The sequence below is a fragment of the Phyllopteryx taeniolatus genome, chromosome 6 (genome assembly GCF_024500385.1).
Source record: "Phyllopteryx taeniolatus isolate TA_2022b chromosome 6, UOR_Ptae_1.2, whole genome shotgun sequence".
Classification (NCBI taxonomy): domain Eukaryota; kingdom Metazoa; phylum Chordata; class Actinopteri; order Syngnathiformes; family Syngnathidae; genus Phyllopteryx; species Phyllopteryx taeniolatus.
Genome location: NC_084507.1, coordinates 1080160 through 1097361, shown reverse-complemented (window position 1 = coordinate 1097361; position 17202 = coordinate 1080160). Strand labels below are relative to the sequence as shown.

Below are 17202 nucleotides of genomic sequence, written 5' to 3'. Positions count from 1 at the left end.
AGTCGTATTGGTATCAGTGAGAACTTAGGAGTGAATACTTGTATTGGTATCAGTCCGAAAACAAGTGGCATTGAACATCCTTACTATGAACTGATACAAATGTATGATCCCCAAATATTATTGCATAGTTACAACAAATTCATGGATAACTAGTTTTGAAATCAAGTCATTAAAAAATATTTTATACATTTTCAGTAATTCATTCATTCATTCATCTTCCGTTCCGCCTATCCTCACTAGGGTCGCGGGTGTGCTGGAGCCTATCCCAGCTATCTTCGGACGAGAGGCGGGATACACCTGAACTGGACGCCAGCCAATCACAGAATTTTCAGTAATACTTTTTTCAATTTATTTTAAAGGGGAGATTGGTAAAAAAAAAAAAGAAAAAAAAAGAAAAAAGGCAGAGAGATCACTTTTATATAGGTCGCTGCACAGATTTGGATCTTGGGGGGGAGATACAGAGAAATAAAACAAAGACACACATATCAGCTCAAGAGGAAGAAGAAGAATCCCCTGAAAATATTTTTCATTTATTTTGTAATTGCCCATTTTCTACCAAATCATGGAAAGATATAACTTGATTTTCCTCTATATAGAGCCTAATCTTTGTCTTTGCTTTGAACATATAATGTTTGACTTCATGAGCCATCCATCTGTAAATTAAAAAATATATTAATCTTATTAATAGCATTGGCGGAATGGCATAGTCACAAGTGTTGATAGACTAATCAAAAACCACTATTTTGCATTTTTGAAAATGAAGTCAAGCAATATATTAGATCCATTAGACACTCCAGGAATGTGTATGAACATATGAGCTTTATGTTTCTCTGCAATGAGACTGTTGACTTTTTGCCTGTTTGTATTTCACCCCTTTGGCGATTGAAATTGTTTGTTTTGGGTTTCCAAATAAAACAAAGAAGAAGAAGAAGAAGAAGAAGAAGAAGAAGAAGAAGAAGAAGACGAAGAAGAAGAAGAAGAAGAAGAAGAAGAAGAAGAAGAAGAAGAAGAAGAAGAAGAAGAAGAAGAAGAAGACTCACAGACAAAACTAATAGATAACAGAAAAGTGATTCTGTGACTATAACGCAGAAAATAGCGGAGAAGGATGATTGAATAAAGTAGAAATGTATACAGTTATAACCTGCAGATCAATTCATGATAGAGGACTGTCTAATGTTTGGTCATTGTAAAAATGATTAATAGCAGGGGAAAATAAGAATAATCGATCGTCATCGAACTGCCGTAGCACGCATGCAGCGTAGTGTGATGGTAGCTGTCTGGAACACCAGGGCGATGCTTTTGCTAACTGCTAGATAAACTGCAGCAACACGAAAATGACAGACTACGCCGAAGAGCAAAGAAATGAACTAGAAGCAATTGAGTCTATATATCCAGACTCCTTTACAGGTGTGAATTAATTAATGTTGACATACGAGTAACGAACAGCTAACACGACATGTAGCTACCACCACTAGGTGATCTCTAACCTTACCCGTGATATAGAGTGCACTGTCTAATATATATATATATACCCACTCAGCTGGGCTCGACTCAGCTCACTAATGAGGAGAAGTAGTACAGAAAGTGGATGAATGGATGGATTTCATCATATTAATTGATTCCATGCGTTTGCAGTATTTTCAGAGGACCCTATCAGCTTCACTATCACTGTCACGTCAGACGCAGGGGAAAATGGTGAAAGTGAGTATGTTGTGTATATTGCTTCAATGTACCACTGCTGAACAATTACAGTAAATCTTTTTGACCACAAAAAAAAAACACTTTAAATTCAGTATTAGTTGTGATAAAATTTAGCTTAAATTTGATAGTACAGTGAAAGCTTCAAAGTTCTGGACATCATACGATTGACTTCCAGCTAATCTGTTTCTCAGTATGAATTAAGATTCATTGTTCCAGGGTCAAAGTGTTGCATTTTAGAGCCTTTATCAACTGTACAGGCAATATTTTAGATTAGAATATAAAATTGTATAATGATGATATTTTCATGTGTTTTTCATTTGCAGCTGTAGAAGCAACTTTAAAGTTCACATATGTAGAAAAATACCCAGATGAGCCACCACTGTGGGAGGTGCACTCCCAGGAGAACCTAGAAAACAGTGATATGGAGGACATCCTCACGCTGCTGCAGCAACAGGTCTGAACTTCACATCACAACTGGATGGGATTTATTCATGGACATTGTCTCCTGGTTTGGTTCATGTCCTCCGTCCTGTCATTCCTGACTAAGAATCAGTCCGGGATGTTATGGGAAACTTGTTGAATAAGATATGCAGATTATTTTTTGTCAAGGCACAATAAGGCTAGTCAAAGTAAGGCCTTGTCTACTCGTATAGGTCTCTATATAAATTTATGTGTGTTTATGTACTTTTTAAGTTGGGTCATACAGTGGGTACGGAAAGTATTCAGACACCCTTACATTTTTCACTCTTTGTTAAATTGCAGCCATTTGCTAAAATCATTTAAATAGATTTTTTCCTCATTAATGTACACACAGCACCTCACTGACAGAAAAAAAAAATCGGAATTGTTGAAATGCTTGCAGATTTATTAAAAAAGAAAAACTGAAATATCACACAGTTATAAGTATTCAGACCCTTTGCTCAATATTTAGTAGAAGCACCCTTTTGAGCTAACACAGCCGTGAGTCTTTTTGGGAATGATGCAACAAGTTTTCCACACCTGGATTTGGGGATCCTCTGCCATTCCTCCTTGCAGATCCTCTCCAGTTCAGTCAGGTTGGCTGGTGAACATTGGTGGACAGCCATTTTCAGGTCTCTCCAGAGATGCTCACTTGGGTTTAAGTCAGGGCTGGGTGGGCCATTCAAGAACAGTCACGGAGTTGTTCTGAAGCCACTCCTTCGTTATTTTAGCGGTGTGCTTAGGGTCATTGTCTTGTTGGAAGGTGAACCTTCGGCCCAGTCTGAGGTCCTGAGCACTCCGGAGAAGGTTTTTGTCCAGGATATCCCTGTACTTGGCCGTATTCGTCTTTGCTTTGATTGCAACCAGCCGTCCTGTCCCTGCAGCAGAAAAACACCCCCACAGCATGATGCTGCCACCACCATGCTTCACTGTTGGGAATGTATTGGACAGGTGATGAGCAGTGCCTGGTTTTCTCCACACATACCGCTTAGAATTAAGGCAAAAAAGTTATATCTTGGTCTCATCAGACCAGAGAATTTTATTTCTCACCATCTTGGAGTCCTTCAGGTGTTTTTTATTTTATTATTATTATTATTTTTTTAAAATAAAGCAAACTCCATGCGGGCTTTCATGTCTTGTACTGAGGAGAGGCTTCCGTCGGGCCACTCTGCCATAAAGCCCCGACTGGTGGAGGGCTGCAATGATGGTTGACTTTCTCGAACTTTCTCCCATCTCCAGATTGCATCTCTGGAGCTCAGGCACAGTGATCTTTGGGTTCTTCTTTACCTCTCTCACCAAGGCTCTTCTCCCCCGATTGTTCAGTTTGGCCGGACAGCCAGCTCTAAGAAGGGTTCTGGTTGTCCCAAACGTCTTCCATTTAAGGATTATGGAGGCCACTGTGCTCTTAGCAACCTTAAGTGCAGCAGAAAGTTTTTGTAACCTTGGCCAGATCTGTGCCTTGCCACAATTCTGTCTCTGAGCTCTTCAGGCAGGTCCTTTGACCTCATGATTCTCATTTGCTCTGACATGCACTGTGAGCTGTAAGGTCTTATATAGACAGGGGTGTGGATTTCCTAATCAAGTCGAATCGGTATAATCAAACACAGCTGGACTCCAATGACTGTGTACAACCACCTCAAGGATGATCAGAAGAAATGGACAGCACCCGAGTTAAATATGAGTGTCACAACAACGGCTCTGACTACTTATGGTTGTGTGATATTTCAGTTTTTCTTTTTTAATAAATCTGCAAAAAACAAATTTCTGTGAATATGGAGTGCTGTGTGTACATTAATGAGGGGGGAAAATGAACTTAAACTTATTTTAGCAAATGGCTGCAATATAACAAAGAGTGAAAAATTTATCGGGGTCTGAATACTTTCCGTACCCACTGTATGTCAAGAGGAGACGAAGTATTTGGTATGATGTTCTGTTCATGCAATAAGGTCATTCAATGAACTCTTTACAGCTCTAGACCTGTATGCTACCATTAATGTCATCAATGTTGTTGTTTTTTTCCTTTTTCTCTCTAGGCAGAAGAAAATCTGGGAATGGTGATGATTTTTACCCTGGTGACAGCTGTGCAGGAAAAACTCAATGAAATTGTGGATCTTATAAAGAACAGACAAGAAGAGGAGAAACTTCGGAAGGAGAGGGAGGCTGAGGAAGCAGAGAAGGTATCAGTAGGACACTTTATAATGTCTCTGCTCTCTACAGTAGTTGACATCATCTTGTAGACTTTATACTGGTCTTTTTTTTCTGGACAAAATTGAGGTAGATGTGTTACTATTCTGACCAGTCACAGGCATGCAAATGTATATATTTTTTCTTAAATCATATTTTTATAAAATACTGAATACAATTACCGGAACCGTATTGAAATGAAATAATAAATAGAACAAAAGTGCATTGTGGGTACAGTCAACGGTGTGCTGTTGAATAGTGTGCCATCCTGTTAAATATTAGTGGAACGCATTTCTCTTAACCATTTTACAGTCAAAGGCCAGACACTTTGGCCTCTTATTTTCATTTTATAAAATGTTCTTATGCACTTTGGCCATTTTGCAGCAGATGTCCAAGTGCCTCTCTTTGAGTGTATTGTGAGGGGATTTCTTTACCATAGAAAGATTAAACAATTCATGTATTAAGTTATTTTTTTTATTCTGACGTAGAAATGATATGAATGAATGATGTTTTTGATAATAAATTACACATTTGAGAATAGCCTCTGGTGGGACTCGAAGGCGAGAGTCTGGCACAGCTCGAAAGGGGTAACGTGGGTTCCTCTTCCCATGGGCTCACCAACTGTGGGAGGGGCAATAGGGGTTGGGTGCATTGTGAGCTGGGCGCTGACCGAAGGCAGGGACCTTGGCGACCTGGTCCCCGGCTACAGAAGCTGGCTCAAGGGATGTTGAACGCCACCTCTCTGGCAGGGAAGGAGCCCGAACTGGTGTGTGAGGTTGAGAAGTTCCGACTAGATATTGTCGGGCTCTCCTCCACACACAGCTTGGGCTCTGTTACCAGTCCTCTTGAGAGGGGTTGGACTCTCTTCCACTCAGAGTTGCTCACGGTGAGAGACGCCGAGCAGGTGTGGGTATACTTATTGCCCCCCCCCCGGCTCAGTGCCTGTACATTGTTGTTCACCCGGGTGGACGAGAGGGTAGCCTGCCTCCGCCTTCAGGTGGGGGAGGGATCCTGACTGTTGTTTCTGCCTATGCACCAAACAGCAGTTCAGAGTACCCACCCTTTTTAGATTGGCAGACTGGGGTGGTGGTTCCCCTTTTTAAGAAGGGTGACCGGAGGGTGTGTTCCAACTACAGGGGGATCACACGCCTCAGCCTCCCTGGTAAGGTCTATACAGGGGTGCTGGAGAGGAGGGTCCATTGGGAAGTTGAATCTCGGATTCAGGATGAGGAGTGTGGTTTTCGTCCTGGCCGTGAAACCGTGGACGAGCTCTACACCCTTGGGAGAGTCCTCGAGGGTGCATGGGAGTTCGCCCAACTAGTCTACACAACCAGTCTACATGTGTTTTGTGGACTTAAAGAAGGCGTTCGACCATGTCCCTCGGGGGGTCCTGTGGGGGGTACTTCGGGAATATGGGGTACCAAACACACTGACACGGGCTGTTCTGTCCCTATACGACCGATGTCAGTTTGGTTCGCATTGCCGGCAGTAAGTCGGATTCGTTTCCGGTGAGGGTTGGACTCCACCAAGGCTGCCCTTTGTCACTGATTCTGTTCATAACTTTTATGAACAGAATTTCTAGGCGCAGCCGAGGCATAGAGGGGGTCCGGTTTGATGGCCTTAGTGTTGCATCTCTGCTTTTTGCAGACGACGTGGTCCTGTTGGCTTCATCAATCTGTGACCTCCAGCTCTCACTGGAGCGGTTCGCAGTGTGTGAAGCAGTTGGGATGAAAATCAGCACCTCCAAATCTGAGACCATGGTCCTCAGTCAGAAAAGGGTGGAGTGCCCTCTCCGGGTCGGGATGAGATCCTGCACCAAGTGAAGGAGTTAAAGTATCTTGGGGTCTTGTTCACGAGTGAGAGAAGAGTGGAAGGGGAGATCAACAGGCGGATCGGTGCAGCGTCAGTGATGGTGATGTGGACTTTGTATCGGTATGTTGTGGTGAAGAAGGAGCTAAGCCGAAAGGCGACGCTCTCAATTTCCCGGCCGAGCTACGTTCCTACCCTCACCTTTGGTCACGAGCTGTGGATCATGACCGAGAGAACAAGATGCTGGATACAAGCGGCCTAAATGAGTTTCCTCCGCAGGGTGTCCAGGCTCTTGAGATAGGGTGAGTAGCTCGGTCATCCGGGAGGGGCCAGAGTAGAGCCGCTGCTCCTCTGCATTGAGAGGAGCCAGATGAGGTGGCTCGGGGATCTGATTACGATGTGTCCTGGGCGCCTCCCTGGTGAGGTGTTCTGGGTGTAAATACGATTCCATTGTTCTGTCTGACCATGCATCTGTGTCTACGGACATATTTAAATAAAAAATAAATAAAAAAGGCCGAAGGTGTATGTACCCTGCCGTTTATATTCTCCGTTGCTTCTGGAGGCAGACTTTGTTAATCGTATACGTGATCGCATATATTTATTTCTGCAAACTAACAGGACCCAGATATTTTTCCTTCGTTACTGTGGGAGACTATGAAGCATACATTCGGGGCTACATAATATTAGACTTTACACCGATCTGATCGGTGTTATCGGTATCGGCCGATAATTAGGATTTTATGCTGATCGGCTTACATGTCATAAGACAAAAAAAAAAAAAAAAGTCAAATGGACTCTAACTCTGGACAACGCCCGTCCATATAGCTGGAACAGTGAGAAAGTTGGAGTAAGCATGTCATTAAAAGTATTTATTAAAGTAATTTAATTGCAATAAAGTAATTTAATTACAGTAAGTTAGCACCCATTATTTCTGTCATGTAATGTTGATTTGTCAGTGGCCAATCCTTGAATGCTCCCTCAAGGTCATTGGTGTGTTAACTTTTGTCTGGAGAAACCAATTACGATTACGGAACTTAAGGAGTCAGTAACATCTTTACAATCCGGTAAAAGTCCGCGACCAGATGGTTTTTCGGCCGATTTTTACAAAGTATTTTTGGGAAAAAAATAGCATCATTGTTACTAGAGGTTTTCATAGAATCTTTTGATTGTGGCTCTCTTCCACAAATTCTGTCCCAGGCCTGTATATCATTGCTATAAAAAAAAAGGCAATGATCCATTACTTTGCGGCTCATACCCAACCGATAAGCTTGCTTAATGCGGATTTTAAAATACTGTCTAAATTACTTGCACGGCGTTTGCAAACCGCACTACCATCTATCATCTCCATGGACCAAACAGGTTTTAGTCAGGGCAGACATGCCTTCTTTAACCTGAGGCGGGTGTTTAATGTAGTGTATAACGATAGCTCTCCCACTTCCACAGAAGCTCTAATTTCGCTGGATGCTGAGAAGGCTTTTGATAGGGTGGAATGGAAGTATTTGTTTTGTTTCAGGGAAATTTGGTTTTGGTTCGACATTGATTACTTGGGTCAAACTACTTTATTCCTCCCCACAAGCTACAGTAAGAACTAATGGTTTAAATTCAAACTTTTTTTTGTTTTTGTTGTTTTTTGTTTTGTTTTTTTACTTCAACATTCCACGAGACAGGGCTGCCCACTCAGCCCTGTCTTATTTGCTGTAGCCATAGAGCCTTTGTCTATTGCCATTCGCTGCCACCCTAACTTCATGGGAATTGCTAGAAATGGGGCAGAATGCAAAATTTCTATCTATGCAGATGATCTGCTCTTATTCGCCTCTAACGTATCTCAATCCATTCCAACAGCACTTTCTATTCTTGATTCCTTTGGTAAAATTTCCGGCTATAGAGTGAATCCTAGCAAGAGTGAGCTATTTTTTGTTAATGGCATTCCCAGAAACTACCCCCTCCAGTGCATACCCTTCAAATTAGCCAGGGCAGGTTTTGATTATCTAGGTGTTCATGTAACAGATACATATAAATTATTCAAGAAACATTTTATTTCACTGATGGCTCAAATTGGAGGCGATTTTGATCGGTGGTCCTTCTTGCAATTATCGGTGGCCGCCAGGATCAATGCAATAAAAATGAACATTTTACCCCATTTTATGTATGTTTTAATGCATACCATTATTTATTTCTCGCTGCTTTTTTTCCGAAAACTTGATAGCATAATTTTAGACTTTGGGATAGAAAAACACCTAAACTTAGGCTGCAATCATGTAAAAAAAAAAAACTAGGGAATTGTAGGGGATGGCATTACCCAATATGTTGTTTTAATATAGGGCGGTGAATATAAGAAATTTTTTTGGATCCAGTATAGACACCTTGAGGCTCCACCTATGTGGTTAACAATTGATCCTAAATCTACACGCCCCATAATATTGCTGTCTTTACTACATTCGCAGCTCTCCTTTTCTTTTTCCAAATATAAGGAATACCGTGCTTGCCACATCATTGAAAATATGGGTGCAGTTCCGTCTGTATTTTGGTTTACAAACTCTTTCCACCAAATCCCCCTTAGCTTATAATCACCAATTTCCCCCATCCTTGATGGATAATGCCTTCTCAATGTGGGCTCAACTGGGAGTGAGATGTGTCAGGGATTTATTCATGGATGGGGTGTTTGCCTCCTTTCTACAATTGGCAAGTAAATTCTCTTTACCAAAGGGTAATTTCTTTAGATACCTTCAAGTGAGAAGCTTTGTTTCAAGGACATATGCATGTTTACTGGCTTTACCTCCTGATTCTGATGTTGACATGAAGGTTCTGCCATATTTTAAGAGTGCTGTGTCATCTGTATATTCAAACATTCATGAACTAAAATCAGACTCTTTGGAGGCCCATAGAATAACCTGGAAATCTAGCCTTGGAATGGAGCTCTCCGGAAGTATTTGGAATGAGGTTCTTCATAGGGTGCATGAGTCCTCTATTTGTGTCAAACATCGTTTTACTCAATGTAAAGTAATTCACCGTGCTCACTACACTAAAGAACGTTTGGCTAGAATGTTTCCGCCAAACGTTTGAACCCCCGACAAGCTCGATGGGCCCTTTTTCTCAGCCGTTTTAACATTAGCCTTTGTATGTCTGTTTTGTTATCGGTCCATATAACGAAAAGAGAAACGGTCCCCTCCAGCCAATGCCTCTATTCTTCCAATGCCCAGACGATGGCCAGCTCACGATTTCCCACGTTGTAATTCCGTTCGGCTGGGGACAGGCGACGGGGAAAAAAAAGTCACAAGGATGCAGTTTCTGGGATTCGGGGTCCCGCTGGGGGAGGACAGCCCCAGCCCCAGTGTCAGAGGCATCAACCTCCACAACAAACTGGCGGGAAGGGTCGGGGTCTCTTAGGATGGGGGCACTGGTGAATAGCTCCTTAAGGTGTTCAAATGCTTGGGATGCGGCTGGGGTCCAAAGGAATGGGGAGCTAGTGGAGGTGAGACTGGTGAGAGGAACGGCCACTTTGGTGCGGTCACGGATTAATCGACGGTAGAAATTGGCGAAGCCTAGGAAACGCAGTTCTTTGTGGGAGGAGGGAATGGGCCAGTTGACGACTGCTTGGATCTTTGCCGGGTCTGGTTGTAACTGTCCTTTGGCAATAATGTATCCTAAGAAGTGTATGGAGGAGAGATGGAATTCACACTTTTCCGGTTTCACAAAAAGGCAGTTCTCAAGCAGGCGTTGGAGGACTTGTCGGACATGTTGGTGATGTTCCTTTGGGGAGCGGGAGAAAATGAGGATGTCATCTAAATAGACAAACACGAACCGGTTCAGCATGTCACAGAGGTCGTCGTTGATGAAGGTTTGAAAAACTGTGGGGGCATTGGTTAACCCGAAGGCCATGACAAGATATTAAAAATGTCCAAGGGGGGAGTTTTCCATTCGACCCCCTCTCTAATGCGAATGAGATGGGATGCATTGTGTAGATCCTATTTAGTGAATATCTGGGCGTCGCAGAGGGGTTCAAATGAAGGGTCAATAAGGGGCAGCGGGGATTTATTTTTCACAGTGATGTCACATGCATGGTAGGTTGATTGAAGACTTTAAATTGCCCGTAGGTGCGAATGGTTGTTTATTTCTATGTGCCCTGCGATTGACTGGTAACCAATTCAGGGTGTACCCCGCCTCCTGCCCGATGACAGCTGGGATTGGCTCCAGCACTCCCGCGACCCTTGTGAGGATAAGCGGCTTGGAAAATGGATGGATGGATGTCCTTGTGTCCCCGGAGGTCGATGCAGGGGCGGAGAGTGGTATCTATCTTTCAAACGAAAAAGCATCCAGACACCAGGGGGGAAGAAGAGGGCCGGATAAGTCCAGAAGCAAAGGAGTCACGGATATAGTTTGCCATCGCCTTCTTCTCAGGGCGGGAGAGATTGAATACGGGGTCTCAGGGGAAGGAATAACAAACAGTTGGATGGTTTCCCGGTGATTGCCTGAGATGAGTAGTGTAAACGGTGCAGTTTGTTGAGTGACCGGGGAGATGAGTTGCCTGTCCAGGGCAGTGACTTTCTTGGGGACCTGATGGGTTTCGAGGGCAAGCCGGAGTTGACACGCCAAGCTCTTGTGAATAAAACTATCGTCAGCGATAGTTTATTCAGTCTATGAGCGCGGGAACCGGAGTATTGCAATCAGAACCAAGGATAAACGAGGAAACGGTCATGCGGGAGGGAGAGCTGGGAGAAATGTTGGTCTGGCTCACCACGGCGCTCTCGGTTCCTGGGGAGCCCAGTGTTTTGGTTTGACCGGAACATGGGGCAATGAAATGACCTGGTTGTCCACAATAGATATATAAACGTTGGCTGAAGTGGCGCTGATGTTCCTGATGGTCTAATCTGGTCTTGCCGAGTTGCATGGGCTCTTCCAATACAGTGGGGGGTGATGAGAAGGCGGTCGGTAATTCAGGATGCGGCGGAATAGCTAGGTGCACTGTGTCCGCGGAGGATGCTAACCTGCGAGCTCTCACCCCTCTCGTGTTCTTTCCCGTAAGCGATTGTCCAGTCTAATAGCTATCAAAATTAATTATTTGAGTGAGGAGGGCTAGTCCTTGAGCCGCTCTGAAAGCCCCTTAAAACGCCGCGTCAACCCACTCACATTCACCTGCTAGAATTCTAAAATAAACGGAATAGGAACCCACGGAACTAGAGCCCTGAGTGAGAGTAAGGAGGCGTCGAGTGGCTTCCCTGCCCTGAACTGGGTGGTCGAAGACACTTTTTAAGTTCGGCCGACAAGTCGAAAGAAGTAAGTATCAGGGAGGAATTATGCCAGAGCGCGGTTGCCCGTTTAGCAGCTCTTCCACGTAAGAGATTGATGATCAATGCGGCTTTGGATTTGTCAGTAGGATATCTTAACGGTTTCAGATTGAATACGAGGGAGAAATTTAAGAGAACTCTGCCACATGCACCAGAGTAGGGAACGGCTCTTTGTACGGGAGGCTGGGTTGATCGGAGGCTGCGGGCTCGGAAGGAATACTCACGTGAGGGTTGCTGGAGTGCATCTGGGAGGATATGTTGGGAGAGGGTGTTTAAAGATGCTATAATCACGCGGAGAACTTGGTCCTGTCTGGCAGTGTGGGCGCCTTGGTGGGTGAGTTCTTCCCTTAACACTTCTGAGGTTGCTGGGTCCATGGACCGGACCCAAAAGCAGGCGGAGGAAGTAGATGAGTGGCTTATTAATTAGCAGCTCAGGGGGTAGGATATCTGAGGAGTGGTGGTGATCCGTTGGAACAGGGAAGGTGCAGGAAGCGGGAGCGTGGGCAGGTGGAAGAGTTTGACAGTGTGGCTGGACCGGGTAGCGAAACGGGAGACACGGAAGGAACACTGGGACGGAGGAGGACACGAGAATTAATACAATTGCGTGTAGCCAAGGAATCAATTTGAATGCACGAAAAGGAGTCATTAGAGAATGCCTGTGTACCACGAACGAGCGTTAAAACTCTGGCGCTAGATTCCTGGATCTGGCAGGCTTGTATGCTGGCAGTGGTGAGTGCTGATTGGAAACAGGTGCGCAGGCAGTGTTGAGTGTTGATTGATAACAGGTGCGCGGCCGAGGTGGTGCTGATTGCTGGATAGAGAGAGAGAGAGAGAGAGAGAGAGGGAGAGGGAGGGAGCGGCGAGGCACAAAGTGCCATCCAAGCTCCAAAAAGGGAACTTCAGGGCACAGATCATGACAGTAGACTATGATGCACGGCTGACTGACATAAATTCTGTTATGTACGCAAAATCCTAAAGACCCCCAGTCCAATGTACTAGTCAAAATGTATCCCATGTCGGACTTGACTTTTATTTGGAAAATATTATTATTTTGACTTTCCTAACAAGAAGAGATCAATGCCAAAAAAAGTACAATTTTGCAGGCGTAGTTTGTGCGATTGTGATAGCTAATTTTAGTTTTCATTTTCAGTTTCTTAATAAGGTGCTTTCAAAGGCACTTTGAACATGTAAGCATGTCCATCCATTTTCCTTACCGCTTATCCTCACTATGGTCGCGGGCATGCTGGAGCCTATCCCAGCTATCTTCGGGCGAGAGGTGGGGTACACCCCGAACTGGTCGCCAGCCAATCGCAGCGCACATATAAACAAACAACTATTCGCACTCTCATTCACACCTACGGGCAATTTGGAGTCTTCACTCCACCTACCATACATGTTTTTGGAATGTGGGAGGATGTATTATGTTTAAAAATATGTAGATATGTTTTCAAAAGCTAATTTTGAACAATTCATGTTCTTTATTGCATTTCACTTCTGTAATAGTGGGTCAGGAATTGGTGACGATGGGAAAATGCAGGTCCCAGGGTAACAACAATTGAGAAACCATTGCTATATAAAAAGACACACAGGCTTTTTTTTCCTCTCACTGTCTGACATCAAATCAGGCTAAACTTTTCCTGCTTTAGGTCAATAATTTATATTTGCTAAATTCTAGAATAATGACAGAAGTATTCTTTTTAGACAAATTTTCATTACTTCAAAGTTAGGAGTTTACATTCATTTCAGTTGTATTTGGTATCATTGTCTTTAAACTGTATGACTTGGGTCAAATGTTTTGGATGTCCTTCCACATGCTTCTCCCAATAGTTGGCAGGAATTTTGGCCCATTCCTCCTGATGGAACTGCTGTAACTGAGCCAAGTTTGTAAGCCACCTCGCAGCACATGCCTTTTCAGGTCTGCCCATAAATTGTCAATAGGCTTGAGATCAGGACTTTGTGATGACCATTCCAAAACATTGACCTTTTTTTAAATCCATAAGCCACTTTGTAACCAGTTTGGGACTTTAACTAACTTTGGTTCATTGTTCATTTGGAAGACATTTCAAAGTTGAGATGTTTTATTTTTTCCTGGCTTGCAAGTTTCCCTCTTTTTCCTACAAACATAATGATGCTCATTAGGGCCAAACAGTTAAGTTTTAGTTTCGTCAGACCACAGGACATATCTTAATAAATGAATGTCTTTGTCCCTGTGTGCATTTGCAAACTCTAATCAGGCTTTTTAATGTTTCTTTTGGAGCAGTCATCATCTTCACACAAGGCCTTTTCTTTTCTTCTTGGGTTGATACTCTATGCAAATTTCGGACCAAAACACTTTCATCGCTGGGACCCAGACAATGTTTCCTTCTTGAGCGGTATGATGGCTGGACATTCCCATGGTGTTTATATTTGCGTATAATTGTTTGAACAGATGAATGTGGCACCTTCAGGCGTTTGGAAATTGCACCCAAGGATGAAGCAGACTTGTGCATGTCCACAATTCTGTTCCAACTATCTGGGCTGATTTTTTTTTTTTTTTTTCCACCTTTCCCATAATGTTACACAAAGTACACAAAGAAGCAGTGTGGTTCAGGTCTGCCTATTCAAATACTTCCACAGGTATATTTCTAATGAACTCAAATGTTGTCAATAAATTTATCAGAAGGATCCAAAGAAATTACATCATCTGGGGTTTCCAAAATTGTTTAAATGCATAGTAATCTTACCATAGGAAAACTTCTGACTTTGAATAGTAATGAGAAATTGCCTTAAAAAAATCCTTGTCATTATACTGAAATTTAGCAAAGAAAATAATTTGGTAATCCTAATTGACGTAAAACAGGACAAGTTTAGCCTGATTTCATGTCAGGCACTGAGAAAAAAAAAGTATTTTCATAAAGTGTATGTAAACATCTGGTTAAAACTGTATAAATACATTTTTAAAATTTGGCGGTGTCTCAGAATTTGGCAGAAGTGCTTACCTCCATATTTCTTACGCAGGAAAACCCCAGACAGTATAGCACTATTTGGAATGAAGATGATGTGCAATAGAAGGTCTGTTAATTTGAGTATGATGAGGGTACTGCACATGTGCTTGACAGGTGGCATTTCAGGGCACAGTGGTAACAATTGAGAACTTCCTGGCATGGAAAGGCAAGTTCGAACTAGAAGTGGCTGAGATACGGAGGAAAAAACAGAAGGAAGAGGAGCAATCAGGCAAAGCAAAACTCACTGGTAAATGCTTCATCCTTCATTTTTAACTTACATCATTCAGAAAGTGCTTTTTGGTCATGCTTCCTGCTGTACATAACCAGCTTCATGAAGTTTATAATCAACCAGTAATTTCTGAGATAGATTATTTTAATACACATTTAAAAGTGTATTAAGTTCTACTTCATGTTGTCTAAATTAGTTATGGGCAAATAATACCAAAGTTTATTAGTCTTCCAGAAGGATTTTTTTTTATTTTTTTTTTTTAGTTTTTATCAGATGACCAGAAAAGTCACTGGCGCTTCGCCACACCTGTCACCTGTTTGGCACTTGGACCAACTTCAAGCCGAACCTGCTGTAAAGAATGAACCATTCAGTACCAGTGCCATTCAACGACGTGGGCTTCTAAGGCGAGGAGAGTAACTGTTGTTGACAATGAAGCCCAACGATTTGAAGCATTTTCAGTACATTTTGCAAAAAAAAAAAAAAAAAAGACCCAAAGCTTCACAAGGCTTCATCTGCCTATCACTTGTAAATTCAGCTGAAGGTTGTTGTGGAAGATTGAAGAAAAATAGAATGAAACATCTTTGGGATGGGTACTAAAAAGGCTTTCCAACAGTATGATTTATTGCAAAGAAGCGTTGTTACACAAAACACAAATCTACTGAACACAGATTTTTCATTTTTTGTCCGACTGTATGGTTATGTTTTTAATATTGAGCCATATATTCACAGACAGTGGGCAGAAACATGACACAACACCATGTTACTACCTGCTGGAACTTGCAGCCAAGTGGACACACATTGTGCATTGAGATTGATGCTTTAAATTTAAGGCAAATGTTTTTACGCAGGCAAACAGCTGTTTGAGAGGGACCACAATCTGGACACCTCAGACATTCAGTTCCTTGAAGATGGTAATGTGTTCACGAGATTATACAGTTCTTGTTCATATTCTGTGGAAAAGGGGTATAAAAGTAGTTGATTTCATATTTGTAGTATTGTCTTTACGTCGGTAAGAGTCGTAGTATGTACATGGTGTTGGAATTAGGTCAAATTTAATAAGAGTAACCTCAGGTGAAAAAAATTTCTATCCCAATATAGGTTAAAATAGTATGTAGTCACAGTCTGCCATACTTACTGTTTTTACATTTGCTTGTTTTGTAGTTATGGCCTAGAAGTGGATTTCATACAAATATTTACTATAATTATGACTTTAGTACTGCATTAGCAAAGGTTAGCGATATATTACAGCATTCCAGTTTACATATAAATTCAGCAGGAACTCTGTAGTGCACCAAGGACCCTCTGTAATTGTCATGAAATTACCCGATTGTTATTGAAGGTCACGCTTGCTGTGTCTTTCTTCTTTCAGTTGGAAACAATGTTGAGGTGGATGAATCGTTGTTCCAGGACATCGAGGACTTGGATTTGGAAGATGACGACCCCGACTTTGACCCTTTAGAGATGGGAAGTGATGAAGACTAAAGCAGTGGTCCAAAAAAAAAAAAAGACTGCAGGCGACTGACAGCACCATTACTCTTGTCTGGAAAACAATCACTTGACTAGACACATGAAAATCCAAGACACTAACAGCAGTTTGAGAGGGAATCTTTGTCAATGCAGCCATACAGTTTACATTTTTCTTACTTATCAAATTCTGGTGGTGTCCACAAGGGTGTACTACAATATTAAGTACAGCCAGTGTATAGGTCATACATATACTTACAAATAAAAGGTGAGAATCAACATTAAAAGTCCCGATATTGGTCAGTGTTCTTGTCTGTTTATACTGCAATATAATCACTGATCGGAAGTATTAAACATTTTGGGAGGAATTTCTGTAATCACATCCTGGATCAACTTCATGTTATGAATAACAAGTTGAATCTCCTTTTCTGGAAAAAAACAAAACGTTTCAACATACCATTTTTCTTTCTTCCTTATGATGCTCAGCACATGGAGGGTACATCTTTGCATGGCTCTGGGGACTGTTATGATATATATATATATATATACAGTACTGTAATGTATTGTAATCCTTAGACATTTATATAGACTTTCCGCTTGTCCCATCAGCGGTCGCAATTTATTTTGGTTAGCCTCTAATCTTTTATACTTATAGTATTTTACCTGCACAGTATTTCAATTTGGGAATTAAGTACACCCATACTGATAATCTGTTTATACAGTGCATCAAGAAAGTATTCACAGTACATCGCGTTTTCTCCATTTTGTTGTTAGTTTTATTCCAAAATGAAATGCATTTGTTTCCTCAAAATTCTATATACAACACCCCATGACCTGAAAAATGTTTTCCTTTTTTCTTTTTTTTTAAATTTCAAACTAGGAAATCACATTTAGGCCTACAAAACTATTTACAGCCTATGCTCGATACTATTGATGTTAGGAGATGTGGCGAGTCTTGGAGGCGTGTGGCGGGTAGTGGAAGGGGCATTTCCGCAAAGCGCGGATCGAGGCTTGCTTCATTTAGGGGAGGAGCCTGAAGTGATGACGTACGAAGATTAGCTGCCCGTCTGTACCACGTGACCGATTC

General features: G+C 42.2%; 1 protein-coding gene across 1 annotated transcript; it reads left to right on the top strand.

Annotated features, from left to right (window-relative positions):
* Positions 1–1056: 1056 nt before the first annotated feature.
* Positions 1057–16134, top strand: rwdd1 (RWD domain containing 1). Its single transcript, XM_061775425.1, has 7 exons — positions 1057–1407; positions 1636–1701; positions 2025–2155; positions 4194–4337; positions 14537–14669; positions 15500–15562; positions 16021–16134. The coding sequence occupies exons 1-7, from the start codon at positions 1335–1337 to the stop codon at positions 16131–16133; spliced, it is 723 nt and encodes a 240-aa protein (XP_061631409.1). The 5' UTR covers positions 1057–1334; the 3' UTR covers position 16134.
* The last annotated feature ends 1068 nt before the right edge of the window (positions 16135–17202 follow it).

Excerpts from the sequence above, each read along its gene's own strand:
- rwdd1 (XM_061775425.1), top strand. The coding sequence starts at position 1,335 with ATGACAGACTACGCCGAAGAGCAAAGAAATGAACTAGAAGCAATTGAG. Across the intron at positions 2,156-4,193 it reads TCACGCTGCTGCAGCAACAG|GCAGAAGAAAATCTGGGAAT; the intron begins GTCTGAACTTCA and ends TTTTCTCTCTAG. Across the intron at positions 4,338-14,536 it reads AGGCTGAGGAAGCAGAGAAG|GTGGCATTTCAGGGCACAGT; the intron begins GTATCAGTAGGA and ends TGTGCTTGACAG.